We start from the raw sequence: 15,547 nt of genomic DNA on the forward strand, positions 1-15,547 counted from the left end.
TTAAAAAGGCAGTGCAGTCTGTCCAAACATCTGTTACCATAAGAAGGCCTTTAAAGCTGCTAATCAAAGTAAAACGACTGCATTTCTTATTACAGAGCTGACAAACCTACTGCCTTTCTCCAAAATATTTAAAATTTTTATTTTTATTTTTATTTTATATAGCACAACCGTTGTCTGTGTGGATCTGAAGAGTTTTATTATGAGGGGTGGGGGTCATCACTGCCTGGCGAGACACATTAAACCTAAGTTGCTTGACCTTGTAAGTTTTTTGATTACCTTACCTTGAAAAGCCAGTATTAACTTGTATTATTCTACGCACAATGGCAGACGAGTAAGGTCAGAGAGGTATAAATAACCGCTGGCTTTGAGCTAAATGCCAAATAGGACCCTAAGAAGCCATTCAAAACACACCTGACATTTGAAAGAGGAAGTGGACCTCAAAAAACACTCACATTTGCTACTTCAGTTGTGAAACCATCCGTTTATTAAAAAAATTGCTCCTCCAGGCAGAGATTCTGATTTAGATACTGAGAATGATGTGAAACAAAACACGTCTATCTGCAGTCCTGACAGTGAAATTGTTAAAAGGAGAGCTGTCGAAGGCTAACTAATACAGGTTCTTCAGCATCAACTCCGTCTAACAGTGGTGCACAGAAAATGGCAGGGACATGATGGCAAAGCTATACGCGCTGGTAACTGGTGTATTTTTCCCTTCAAAAAAATCAATGTTAATCCCTTTTTATAAATTGGAGTTATGAGGATGCTGCTTGGTTTTGAGCTTCACAATAATAATAATATCAATAGTAATATTATTATGCTGGAAACTGCATGTAGCACACATATTATGACACATAGCATACTGTTTGAGCAGCGATTCACCGTCTATTTGGGCTACAGCCTACACTGCATTTTATATAGTGGGAAATATTTATAAAGTAAAGAGTACAAAATAATAGTGAGTGATCTAAAGGTCCAAATTCAACTGACCGATTAATTGTGAATTGAATACTGTATATTAAGGACTGTTAGTCTGACAAAACAAGCTATAAAATCTTGCCTCATGCTTTAGTTTCTACATAGAAATCCTTTGCAACGATCTGTTGTACAAGTTGCTGATGATATTGTTAACTCTAACATGCAACAGAACAAGACAAGGGCCTGGGTGCACTGAGTCAGAAGTAACTATTTTGAAGTGCTGCTTGAACTCCTGGGAAATCAAAGCTGTTGTGAACGCGCGACACTGGAAGGTGGAATAAAAAGATGGCTGTCACAGAGAGGTGAGGGGATGGGGGGACCGGTATTTATTACAATATGGAGATAAATGCACACATTTTAAGACATTCTATCCTTGAAACATTTCATTGTGTTGAACTAATACTATAGTGTTCAGGGCTGCAGAAAAAAAAAGTTCAAACCCTGGATCCTTCCTCATTTCACCACATTTTTTAAAATAAGCCCAACTACAAAGTGCTACATGCAAATGCATGCATATATAACATATTTTCTATACCAATTTAATCTAAGGGGAACATTTTCATAGCAAAACGTTCAGATGTTAAGTCTCATACACTGAACACACCGTCACAATGGTGAGAAGAAGAACGACCCCTCAAAGTTTAGCCTGTTCAAAACCTTGGAGGGAACAGGAGTCCTTGAAGTGGGAGCAGGAGAAGACTAGCCCTATCTAAGCCTTGTGCAGTGTGACGCCCACGCTCTCCCCTGATTACGAGAGAGAGAGAGAGAGAGAGAGAGAGAGAGAGATGGATACTGGGAGAGCTAAACAGAAACTGGGTTGAATTCACAGTGAGAGGAAAAAACAGAGTAGGGGAACCGATTAGAAAGGGTGAGGAGCCAGTTAAAGATGGTGTGATGAAACAGAATATATCGGAGGGCATGAATGAGGAAATGAGGAGAAGGGAAAGGGAGGGTGAATGGGAAGAGAAACAATGACAGAGATGACAGCGCGAGGGCAGAGGAAGGAGAGAGAGAGAGAGAGAGAGAGAGAGAGAGAGAGAGAGAGAGAGAGAGAGAGAGAGGGGGGAAGAATCAAACATGAGATTGGAGTCAATTAGAAAGGAAGTCTGTCAAGCTGCTGAGGATTAAGGGAAGATGACGGTCAGAGAGAGAGAGAGAGAGAGAGAGAGAGAGAGAGAGAGAGAGAGAGAGGGAAAAACAGAGGGAGAGAGAGTGTAGGGTAGAAGAGATTGTTTAAAAGAAAAAAAAGTGGGTTGGAGAGTCAGATGACTGCCCATGAGATCCTGGAAAAAGTGATTATACTGTTAGGTTTGCAGGGCTGCCACACCCCTTACCCCATGTGCCACATACAAGTAGATTGACAGTAGAGAGGAAGATGTAAAAATAGAACGAGATGTATAGGGCAACACTCCAAAGAGGGGGATAAGGCGAGAAGAAAAAACGTCACTGGGATTTTCCTTCCTTTAGCTTTTTCCTTTTTTTCCCTCCCTCCCACTTCCTCCTCCCTGTTTTTTCAGAGTGGGTGGTGGGTAGAGAGGAGAGAGACTCTCTCTCTCTCTCTCTGCAAGTCACGCACAGCAGCTCACCGCCTTAACTCAGCCACAGTGTATATGTACGTCTCTTTTTAACTAGACCCAGGACTCCTCTTTTAAAAAGGCTTGCTCACTCAAGTCAGAAGAGGGTTTGTTTTGTTTTCCTATATGATGCCTGTCAGAGCTTGAAACTCCCCAAAATAACACATTTTTTTGACAGGTGAGATACCGAGACCTATTTTCATTGGATTTTTTTGTCGACTCTTGTGGAGCAAAAGCCTTAAACTTCTCTTCCTTTTGCTGGATTTTTAGTGTCGCTTGTGTTTACCTGAGGCCATCTTACTTTTTAGTTTTTTTTTTCATTTTTGGAGATGAGATCCAGTTTTATGCAGGTCAAGCCTGTAGCTACACAGCAATGCAGCGTGAGTTTGTTTTATGTTTTGTGCATGTGTCCTTGCATGATGTACTTTTATTGTTTATAGCTGTTTTGGATAGGAGTGAAGTTACAGCCTAGTAACAGAAGTAACATCACTCATCCTAAATGAGAAGCACAGTTTTTTGTATTTGTTGACTTCATGAATGATGGAACAAACTAGCCAGTAGGGCTAATTTTGTTGTACACATCTACACGTCCAGCATCCTCAAAAGTTTCTGAACTGAAGAAATGTGAGACTTTCACCCTCTTCTGACTGGAGATGATTGAATTTAAGGGTGCCAAGTGCATAAGGCCATTTTTTAAAGACATACTTTATATGATCTATTATAAGCGTTTCATGAAAACATCTTCTGGGTTGCCAGGTTAGAAAAAATCTTTGTCCTTTATATTTGGTAATACAGCTATTTTCAATACAGTGGTGGAATGCAATTAAGTAAATTTTGTCTCAACTTTGTCTACTGAACTTAGTTACAATTTTGAGGGTACTTGTATTTCTATTTATTGATACCTAATACTACTACACTATATTTTGTATGTAAATATTGTACTCTTACACAACTACATACATTTTCTAACTTTAAAAAGGCCACCACATACTGTATGTTCCCTTAGGAGTTGTTAGAGACACACTGAGCTAAACAGAAGGAGAGTAAATATTTGGCTTACATTCATCAGGTGGCCAGACACATGCCTCTAAATAGAGGTAAATGTTACCCTAACTGCTTGATGTGTAAATAAATAAATGTTTGCTAACATGCTTAGCATATCAACTTTTTTGTTTGTTTCTGCTGTCCCTAAGTCTCCAAAAATTCACTCACTCCAGGGTTTAGGGAAGATCTAGATGCCACTTAGGCTAACTGGGTACTTTTACACAGTTGTATTGCTAGCAACTTTTACTTTTAAAAGATCTGAATACATTTTCCACCACTGTAGAAATGTTGGTTAGTGCCTAAGGGTTTTCTCGCTTTCTTCACAATGAAACACTCACCAGCAACTCTGTTTAATATTAAAATATTAAAAATTATTTTTATGCGTTCCATAATATTGAAATACATTTCATATTCCATAATATTTTTTATAAAGATTGCCTCATTAAATTGCCTCATTAATTAGAAACATCTGGTATCCGCCAGATGTTGTAATTCAGCTGTTATGTAACCCTCATGTATATGTACTTCTGTTTGCACTGCTGTGTTTTGTATATGGGCTATATCATGTGTATTAATTTAGCCGAAAGCTAAGCACAGTGCTAGCATCCTGTTTGCAGAACTTTGACAGTAAAAGTAAAAATATATTATTTAATGGATACAAATTACATTGCATAGTAATGTTGAGGATGTTTTGAGACACATACCAGATAATACACCACATAATGTCAAAATAAAATAATTCAAGGTGCAAAAATCTTTTGGAAACATATTTTTGGTAGGCATAGACTTTATTCTCCTTAAACTGTAATGTCACTCAAACTCTCTGTACCTATTATTATATTCAAGACACATTATTACCCACTTTTGGACAAGTTTAACTGCATTCAAAAGTCTTAGCTAAGCCACCAATACATCCAGTCGGGCCAGGGGTTTACGCAGATATGCTCTGACCTCTTCCGCAGTAATTTCCTGTGGCTGTCAAGAGCCTCTTTAATTAGTTAGAACCGCTGGAATCATAACAGACTCGCCCTCCCCTCCCTTCTCTTCTCCTACAGTACCTCCTCTCTTTTCCCCTTTCACTTCTATATATATCGCTTCGCACCGAGGAACCAACCAGCTCCAGGGACTCATCTGCTTGTGTGTTCAAGCATGCTCCCTTGCGCTGTTGTTTTGCTGCAGTGAGTGCACTCAGTGTGGATGTGTGGAGCTTTTGGCATGCAATGCATGGAATGAAATATTCAGGTGACATTCACGCAGGCACTCATGGGGATTTTTTGCAAGGCACGCTCCATGCAATTATGCAACAGGGAGATCTACGGTAGTTCAGATTCCTTCAGCATTCCTGCATATGTTTTCTTATGAGACACATAGAAGTGGGAGGAAAAAAAATGGCACATATGCTTTGAATGTTACTGCATAGAGACACAGATAGATAAAGAGTAGTGTGGGGCGGAAGGGGGTGTAAAGAGAGTTGTTATAGCCCACAGGCTTGAGAGCAATTTCTGCATTATACATCAACCTCTTTCTTGTTTTCTTTTTTCTTCTTCTTCCTTCCTGCCCCAAGTCACCGCAGGAGATATCAAAGGCATTAGCTCTTCTTTAACCTCGACTAGATACGCTTCCAGTCGAATGCCGGGACACAATTGTAAAAGGACACAACTTTTGTTGCCAAGTATCATCATACACCAATAAAAGGCATTGTGAAGCAAGGTCTGGGCTGAAGGCTGTTTGAAGCACACACGTAGTGCGCCAGATGCCATATGAGATGCTGAAAAGGGTCTTGAAAAGTGGAATGAAGTGGCTGAATAGGGTGTGGATTGAGTAAAATTAGGATATCTCCTTTGGGGTTGACTCTAACAGGTCTTTGGGCTCGCCTCTAAATGAGTTGACCTTATTGTCGGTATAGATAGAGGAAAAACATGGATTTATTGTTCTCCTCTACTAGGCCTTTAAAAGTGACAATAAACAGCACTGTATCTGTGGATTATTTGGAATGGGGAGCATCACCAGACCTCACTTACAATGCAGGGTATTTTGATCACTTACATTAGTGGTTCCCAACATGTTTTCCTTAGGGATATTTATTATCACAGGTTACATATGCCTGAGTGAAATTACATTTTTAGATGGTTTAATTTGGATCTCTTTTCAGAGGCCTGAAGAAGTCTAAATATGTAGCATCTCAGTACAGAAAAGTTCATAGAAAAGTAAGACAAAGTAAGCACATGAGCACTTTCTTGTTAAGGGAAAAGGTTGATAGTGGTCTGTATTTTTCTTACTGTGTGAGTTAATTCCATAAAAAGACCAAAACTTTTGTGCCATAGAGCTTCTAACTATGACATACACATCAATGAGTCACATATTTGCACTGGCTCACATGTTCCCACATTACAAAGAACCCATTCACTGTAGTTCATATTGAGACTAAACCTAATACACTGTTCTGCAGCTGTAAAGAACTCAAAAAACCACAGTGACCAGCTATTTTGGGAAATGACTGAGCTTTAAAGAAAAAATATTGTGATTATATATCTGTGGCTTGTTTCAAAAGAATGATGTCTTCAGTAGGAACATGTGAGCTGAGAGTACAGAACTGGAAAATAAATTAGAGACTGTTTAGCACATTTTTGGTTTGGGACATTTCATGGTGCTGAATTGTTATTATTACAGTATATCTTAATTTTATTCATTATGGGACTGTGATGCTATATAGTCTGTAACAGCGGACTCACATTTAAATGTTTATTTATCATTTAAACAAACTCTGAACCAGTGAGGCTCCGTTCAACTTTTTCATTTCGGTCAAAAAGTTCTAAAATAATTTCCTTTTATTTTTTCTTCTTGTTTTTTGGCAGCAGCACACAGGGCTGGAGGACATCAGCCCCACTGAAGAGGTGACCGACACGGAGGACAACGAAGAGGAGGACCTGGGCGTCCTGGACGACCAGAGAAGCATCATTCTCCACCTGCTCTCCCAGCTCAAACTGGGCATGGACCTCACACGGGTAAAACACTGACTTTAGAACTAAAACTTCAAAGGGGGGGGGGGGGTTCTCGTGGTGTAGTGTTAAGAGCGCACCCCCCAATAGAGGTTAGAATCTTGGCCAGTTCGTTCTCGGCATGTCATTCCCCTCACTATCCCCATTTCTTCTCTGCAAAAATGCTAAAAAAAAAAGATACAAAGAGAGACTAAGATTTGTTTGTCATAAATCTGATGTTCTTGATATGTATTTTTTTCAAGGTGATTGTCACTTACTAAATCCCAACATTTTAACATTTCTGTTTCCTAGGTGGTGTTGCCCACCTTCATTTTGGAAAAGCGCTCACTATTGGAGATGTACGCCAACTTCATGGCCCACCCCGACATGTTCCTGTCTATCACGGCGGGGGTCACGGCCGAGGATAGAATTGTGCGTTTTGTGGAGTACTACCTGACCGCCTTCCACGAGGGGCGCAAAGGTGCTGTGGCCAAGAAGCCCTACAATCCTGTGCTGGGGGAGACCTTCCACTGTTCCTGGGAAGTGCCAAAGGACAAAGTCAAACCTCTGGTCCGGTCCAATCAGGGGTCTTCTTGGGAGCCCAGCAGGGCGCCCAACAACACACAGCAGGGGGCTGATTCACCGGGAGGCTGCTACAGGGTCCGCTTTGTGGCCGAGCAGGTGTCCCATCATCCACCGGTGTCGGGGTTTTACTGTGAGTGCCGGGAGAGGAGGATGTGCGTCAACGCCCACGTGTGGACCAAGAGCAAGTTCATGGGCATGTCTATAGGCGTGTCCATGGTGGGAGAAGGTGAGTTTATCAACAGCTTCTACAATACTGCAAATTTTGCTAAGTGTAGCAGACACACTCGTTCACTTTGTTTTGAACTTATTCTGTTTCTTCTATCTTTACTTGAAGTAGTTGAAACTCTCTTTAAGATTTATTTTGGGACCCTACCCAACTTTTGGCAATGGAAACGCCAACATAAGCGGACTGAGCCGCCCCGCCCCGACCCTCTCTGCTCAGTGGAAACGAGGCATTAGATTATTTTGAACTGGCCAAAAGAGCCTATAGACAGCACTATAATGTGGCTTGAAAATAAAATACACAAGCAAATGTACACATTTAGCCCATTACTTGTAACAACCTATGACGGTCTTCATAAAACCAAACAGGAACAAAAAAACAGCCTTTTCTCGCCTTTGCCACGGTGTCCTGTCCTGTATTAGAGAGAGAGAGTATGAGCCCTCTCCCATGGCGATCAATTGGCCAGTCCTCCCCGTCAGCACTGTAACACCATGTACAGTATAGACTGTTTGGGATGAGTCACTGACCCTGAACGGATACACAGGAAGTCCTTGAGGCCAGTCGATTCAATGTGGATCCATGAACTGATTGAGTTTATATGGTCACACACACTGTAGGCTTCCTGTTCCACTGACTAGTTGGCAGCAGGTCATGACCGATACGACGCAGCAGTTCATCATCTCTGTGCGGAGGCCGATGCTGCCGTCGGAGAACACAGTGACCCTCACCCCCAGGAAACTATTGATTGCTGGCTATTGTTATTTTTATTTGCAATGGCTGCTTTTCTGATTGCAGTCGATGCTGTTTTCTTCTCTAAATGGCTCAGACCTGATTGGCAGTGAGTCATTTTTACTTGACCTGTGTGGTATTTGTTGACGAGTGGTTGCGGTCACAGGCTTACTCTCTAGGCTTACTCTTTGCTTAGCTATTCGGTGCGTTAAAAATACAATCACGTACAATACTAGTAGAATGGTATGTCCTTATATGATCAGATTTCCAAGATAATATGGCCAGGGTTACAACATATGCAGTGAGTATAACACATAGGGGCCTCTTTTGCAAATGGAGTTTGTTATAATGTTTAATCAAGTCTTTAAACGGGTGACGGAAAAAGCCAAGTATGCTACAATAGTAAGCTCTTGCATATTGTTATTTAATGTCCAGTTGCAGTGGGGTGACATTTCCTTTAATTGATTTAACAAGGGTTTTGTTTTTATTCAGTGTTTACGGAAGGTGAGAGAAAAGCCAAATACCTGATGACTAGACATCTAAAACCTATGGAGGGATTTAAAACGCCATATACTGAAATAGCCTGTCCTGAAAAACTAACAGGAGAATGAATCAGATTGGGAACATCCACAGTCTTGGGGAAATCATGGCTATGCAGGGAAACTACCGAAATCAGCTCCATCTAATCCAGCTACATTAAAGCGCTGCTTACATTTGAACACATCAATAATTAAAAACAATCCAATAAAGGTATATATTTGAAACCACACTCCCAAAGTCCTTTACATGGATTTAGTGAATTTATTTTTTTAATTTTAAATAATCAATGTTATATTTCAAGACTTTGGAAGCCTTGTAATTTAGCTCAATAAATACTTTGTACAATAATAACTTCATAGACTGTATACTTCGTCCACCACTGGCCTCCCATTTGTCAAGGCTCACACACACAGATCTACCGTTCATATAGCATTTCTGGTTATCTTTTAGCATCGGAGCAAACTGCAACTCATTCAACATCATATGATGGCTTCAGGCCACTGTTGTGACATAGCGAGAGATAAACCTATTCAGTGTTAAATGATACAACCACAATGGTGCCACTTGGAGTTTTTTTCCCCTCAAGGCATTTTGCAGTGAAGACGTGGCTGCACAAGTGATCTTGTGTTAACATGTGATTACGGCCTAAGAACAGGAATGTGAATGTGAGAGACAGAGGGGAATCAGAAAGGTGTTTGTGCTTAAGAGAAAATGAATCCACTCATGTGCCATATGCATGACGCGGATGAGGATGAGCTACATATGCTTAGAGTGGATAATGAGCTTAAAGTATAATAGCCTCTGTTGTCTGGTGAAGCCCTGTGCTCAAGAGATGCAAACACAAACTGCCCTAAAGGAGATATGAACTGCTTTATATAATGTTCAACACAGTGGGCTGAGTATTATGCATTATAATGTAGGCTAACTGATTTTTTATTTTTCTTGTTGATGGTTCCAGTCGGGTTTAATAGTGTGACCATAAATGTGTCGCCTAGTTGTAACATTTATTTTAATGTTTATATGGAATGTTTAATTTCTGTTTACCTGATTTTACAGGTGCACAATGCAAATTCGCTAATTGACTTGGTAAATTTGTTGGAACTACTCCAACATTTGACAAAAATGTAGACAAAAGAAATCTGTGTGCAGGGTAATCAGCTGGCTCGACGTACATCACCTGATTTGAACAAGTTTCCTCTTGGCGTTTCACACATCCCAACTACGTTTCCCATCATGCATCTTTTTCCCCCTCCCTCCTCCTCTTAGGGGTCCTCTGTCTATTGGAGCACGATGAAGAATACGTCTTCACATTGCCCTGTGCCTACGCCCGCTCCATCCTCACCGTGCCCTGGGTGGAGCTGGGCGGCAAAGTGTCCATCAACTGTGTTAAGAGCGGTTACTCTGCCACCGTTACCTTTCACACCAAACCCTTCTATGGAGGGAAGGTACACAGGTGAGGATATGTCTCTTTCAGGATGTCTCTTTTTTTCTTTTTTTCCTTTTCATAGGCAGGTTTGTCTTTTCATTTATTTACGTTGCTTTTTCCCACACACTATAATTACAATAACAGCTGTGGCCATTTATTATATATCAGATTATGTAACTCCCCTTACTACCCTTGTGGTTCCTTCGTGACACAACTGCATAAAGGCAGTGTAAATCTATTTAATTTTTCAGTAGTTTGTGATGTCGCTCCCCCCTCTGCCTCTCTCTATTCTGTATGTCATGTTGATCCTTTTGCTTTCATTTTATTACAGAGGATAAAACACAGAAACACACACATATTCTCAAATATAATATTAACCTTTTACTTATTCTTCCATCTTCAATGTTGTAAAAACTCAACAACAGATTTCACCTGTTTTTACTGTGCCCCAAACCTATAATACTAACGATATAAAAGCCACTTGGTGTGGAATTTAAAAAATGTGGCTGACAGCAAACAAACTACGGGGGTTCTCAATGTACGACAAACACACAAAGGACACTCCATGTAATGCCCACCGGATCTAGAAGGTTTTTTAACAAACTATTGTTTTAATGTCTACAAAATGTTCACTGACTGATTTTATTTGCTTTCCCTGCAATATCTGCTTGAACCACCAAAATGCTTTATGGTTATATTCAGGTAATTGTTTAGGCATATGGTTGTCTTGGAAACTATTATCATTTAACCAAAAAGAAAAATCTTTTTCTAAAAATAACCAATGTGTTTCTGTTGCTAAAAAAAACTAAATTACATGTAAACACTGGTCTCTTGTATCAAAGCTGTTGCCTCTGAACATAATCTGGGCAAAAATGACATTTGCTTAGACATTTTTTTGGAGAATAAAGAAAAAAAACGTGTACTTATATAACCTCCCTCCCGGGCCGGGCCCAGCAGCAGACCCGGGTTCGATTCCCACCCGCGATCGTTCTCTGCATGTCACTCCCCTCTCTGCCCCATTTCACCTCTGTCTCTCTGCACAATCAATAAAGCATAAAAATGCCCAAAAAATATCTTAAAAAAAAAAAACTTATATAACCTAATTTCTAGAGATTTTCACATATGTGATGTTACCTTTTAAGTATCTATCTATTCCTTAATTGTAAAAACAACAATGTCTGAAGTGCAGGTACCCTAACAAAATATCTCTGTGTGTGGTCAACTCAAGAGTGACGGCAGAAGTCAAACACAACCCGACCAACACCATCGTGTGTAAAGCGCAGGGCGAGTGGAACGGCACCCTGGAGTTCACCTACAGCAGCGGGGAAACCAAAGTCATCGACACGGCTAAACTGCCCGTCACCAGGAAGAAGCTGCGACCTGTAGACAGACAGGGGAGGACCGAATCAAGGTGAGAAGAACTCTTCACAGCTGACTTACTACCCTTTCTCTAAACTGGTATACTATTGCTGGTAACACTTTACAATAAGGTACACACAATTGTAGTAACTACTAGATAGTTTTGCATTACCTACATGTCTTTTTTGTCTTTTTTAACTACTAGCCTACATAGGTTTTTTTTAGTAACTAACTACTACATAGTTATGCATTACCTACTCCATGGGGTTTTTATAGTTTTTCTTTTAGTAACTACAACACAGATATGCATGACCTTTTTTTTAAAGGAAAAGGAAAAAAACCTATGTAGAAGTAGGTAATGCATATCTATGTAGTAGTTACTAAAAAATCCTAAAAAAAACTAAAAAAATTATAAATATTATGTAGTACTTACTGATGTAGTATGTACTACTATAACTAGTTACTAAAAAACCTATGTAGTAGGTAATGCATATCTATGTCGTAGTTACTACAATTCTGTGTACCTTATTTTAAAGTGTTACCGTGGGAGTTACGCTTTCTGAATGTATTTATTTCACTTTGCTTGTAGGCGGTTATGGCAACATGTCACCAAGTCTTTGAGAGAAGGGAACATCGATGGGGCCACGGAGCACAAACACCGTCTGGAGGAGCGGCAGAGAGGAGATGAGAAGAAGAGAACAGCCGATAGCAAACCCTGGACACCCAAATACTTCACTAAAGAGGTAGAGTGGAGGGAGATCAAGGGATTCAAGGCTGAGCAGTGAAATGTATTTTTTGGAACCATGATCTTAATTTAGTCCCTAATTAGTTTCAAATGCAGGTAAGTTTCCTGATATTGGTATTGGGTCCCATTTAATTTGGATGGAGGCAAAACTCAAAAGATATCTGTTAACCTCTGAAAAATGTCCCTTTACATCTGAAGACATATGGTCAAAGTTTTAAGTTTATTCTACTCAACTTTTTACAAGTTTTCCTTTTTTTTTAATCTGCCATTTTTCTTCCTGCCATGTTCAGGGAGATGGTTGGACCTACAATGACCCACTATGGAAGTCCCCCTGACAGCAGTAGCAACCCTCTCCTCACATGGACAATAAACTGTGCTGCTGCCTGTCCACACTGGAGGTCAGAGGTCACAAAGTCAAGCCAACGGACCTCCACACACCTTCAGACCTGAACTATAGACTCCCCATAGAGTGACACGCAAAACAGGAAACAAGCAAGGTGCCAAAGGGATCTCCATTGTTTAGACCAAGATGGTGGTCGGAGCTCTTGGGACAAAAGTAGATTTTTATATACAGTTAATAGTATTACTATTCAAAGTAGAGTATTTCTATTTTTCACCTTGCCAAGGCCTTTTTTGCACACGCACAGTTCTGAAGTTCGCCACTGGTGTTTTTTGCTTTGTTTTTATGATCAATATGTTTTTTTCTCAGACATTGTCAATGTTTGGCTCCGAGCTTTTAGTTTGTAATGCAGCATTAGAATGAGTCGATACAAGTTCCCTGTAACACATAATACTGTAGCTGTAAATGAGTTGTTTATAAAAGCACTTTTACCATAGAAATACATTTAATATTTTATATTTATGGCTTTTACCAATCAGTGTGGTCTCTCAGAGCTTTATGGGAAATGTGACCACCAAACCAGATTTTAAATTAAATATAAATCAAGAGGTAAAATGAAATGAAGTGTACTACATTAGACTATGTGTTTAGTATAAATATATATATATATAATTATACAGTACATTACAGGAAGCTACTAGAAGATAAAGGTCCTGATTGTTTTGTCTGCACTATGAATGTATCTGTGCACATTTTTAATAGTATGCTTCTTTTCCATCTTGTGCTTTTAGCTAATACACATGCTTCTTGTGTTTTCCTTTCCTTTTTTTTTTTTTTTTTTTTTTGCCATGGTGCTCCATTTACGGCATTTTACCACTAGATTGAGACGCGTCTGCAGAAGAGACCTTTTTACATTCCCATTACTACCTCTCTTTTTCAGCTATTTCAGCCATTAGCCACATCTTCTTCCCAAAACAAAACACTTGTGCGTTTGTGGTAAATTATCTTCTATTCTATTCTTTTTTTTTTGTATCTGTGTCCCAAAGATGGCATTGGTGTAAGTAATTAGGCAACCCGTGCCTCCTGGAGTGTAGATTTTCTCCTCAGGTAGCCCGTGGTGATGAATATGGATCAGCCAGGCACACAACCCTGTTCTCACATCTGGGGGTTTTTCCCTCTGTGAAGATGACAGGATAATCCTCCAGAGGATATCACTGGGAACTGGGGTAACCAGCCTGTTGGATAGCAAAGGATAATAAGGCTATCACATCATACTGCTGTGGTTCTCACATGTTTAGTTTAATTTGACAAAAGTGAAGCAGAAATTAAATGCAAGTAGGAACTCACTTCATGTTGCTCTTCACAGAAAACATTTTTTATGGACTTTTTATTTTATGTCTCATGACTGCTTGCTCTTTCGGTTGTTCCTTCACTTCAATTTATGATGTATTTTTAAGAAAGGTTCATTTACCAGATGCCTATTTGTAGCATATGACATAACAGTATAGAAAGAACCTGCAGCCAATGATAAAACCGCAAACCACTGTTCATTGCTGTATCCTGACACTCGCCTCACATACAACTAACAACAAGTTCCGTTTGGTTTTAAATCCAAAAGGATCCGAACTCACTGAAGGAGATAGTGATTGTGTATCCATTAATAAAACCTTCTACCTTTCTTTTGAATGAACTGGTCTTCTCATGATGTTCTGAATGTACTTGTGTTATGTTCTGCATTCATGTGATTAATGATAAACTGTAAAGAGCTGCTCCTCATTCACTCCAACTACTGAACATCTCATGTGTCATCACGCAGGTCAAAGCAGGTCCTGTTCAAGATCATTTTGTTCTAATAAATGTGCCATGGCCATCATGGACTCACTCTTTTTAACCTCGCTAAGTGACTCCTACAAATATTCAGAGTCCACAGCTCCAGCGGTCCCTTGACTTTTCATCAAACACCATCAGTCCAAGAAGTCAGCTCTCAAAAGTACACCTAACACTAATGAGCTCAAAATGAATGCTAACAAAGAAAAAATGCTAATGATAGCATAATGACATGCTGCCGCGTAACCTTGGCCATAGCAAGTTTTATTGCCAAACTTTAGCATATTACATGCTTACAAGCTTAACATTTCATACCATCTTCAATGTAAAATTTGAAGACTTTCAGTCCAGACTCGCACACGATCTCTGACTTTAACACACAACCAGTGGGTCTGCAGGCCGTTCACTATCAGACAGTGTGTGTGCGTGAATGCCTGGTGTTGTGTTAACTTTATATATATGTTAATTTAAACCTGACTCTCTCCCTCCCTCTCTCTCTCTCTCCCATTCAAAGTCAATATCACTCTCCCGGTTTGGTTTAGTGCCATTTCCCTCAGACACTCTGGAATAAAAACAGTCATACCTCTGGAAATCTGTCGTCTTTTTTATTTTAACCATCCGATACGAGGAACTTTTAAATATTTCTGAAACGGTCTAATTTTTTGCTGTGATAATCATACATTACTATGTCATTTTTTTCCCACTCAAAACGACATAGGTTACATAGGCCTATGTTGAATTTAAAAATTCAAGTACTTCAAGTAGCCAATTCTATTTGTCCGATCTGAACTAGCCTACATCTGAAAACCTGAGTTTGAGATGGGCACTGTGAAGTAAAAGGTTCAACACAATTGAATTGCCTATTGAGGATCTAAGTACGGAAGCCGAGAACAGCCATGCTTTCAATTATTTTTTTAATGCCTTGATAATGGGTTAATTATCTTGAGAAAACGGCCTTCAAGATAACAGGATAATGAACACAATAGGAAACAACCTTTTGTGATAAGGAGATAATGAACTTGTGACCTCGGGATAGCATCATTCAATATTCTAAGTAACCTTTTGTTTTCTCATCATCAAAAGAAAACAAGCTTTGTTTTCTCAAGATAAATCAACTCTTTATCGTGACTTAACACAATTAAAAAATAATCTTTGTCATGGCTGTTCTTGGCTTTCATATACAAGAATATTTAAATATATCT

The 15,547-nt window shown here is 39.6% G+C and overlaps 1 protein-coding gene across 1 annotated transcript in view; it reads left to right on the forward strand.

Moving 5' to 3' along the window:
- osbpl10a (oxysterol binding protein-like 10a) overlaps positions 1-14,129 on the forward strand; it is a gene marked incomplete at its 5' end in the record, with an annotated part of 60,654 nt that extends 46,525 nt beyond the window's left edge. Inside the window, 6 exons of the mRNA XM_080045545.1 lie at positions 6,449-6,598; positions 6,884-7,382; positions 9,915-10,101; positions 11,303-11,485; positions 12,023-12,176; positions 12,469-14,129. Of these exons, the coding sequence (XP_079901671.1) occupies positions 6,449-6,598; positions 6,884-7,382; positions 9,915-10,101; positions 11,303-11,485; positions 12,023-12,176; positions 12,469-12,513 (1,218 nt within the window). The 3' untranslated portion in view covers positions 12,514-14,129. The remainder of the gene's footprint in view (positions 1-6,448; positions 6,599-6,883; positions 7,383-9,914; positions 10,102-11,302; positions 11,486-12,022; positions 12,177-12,468) is intronic.
- Between the last annotated feature and the right edge of the window lie 1,418 nt (positions 14,130-15,547).

This window comes from Ammodytes marinus (genome assembly GCF_949987685.1).
Source record: "Ammodytes marinus genome assembly, chromosome: 17".
Lineage (NCBI taxonomy): Eukaryota > Metazoa > Chordata > Actinopteri > Uranoscopiformes > Ammodytidae > Ammodytes > Ammodytes marinus.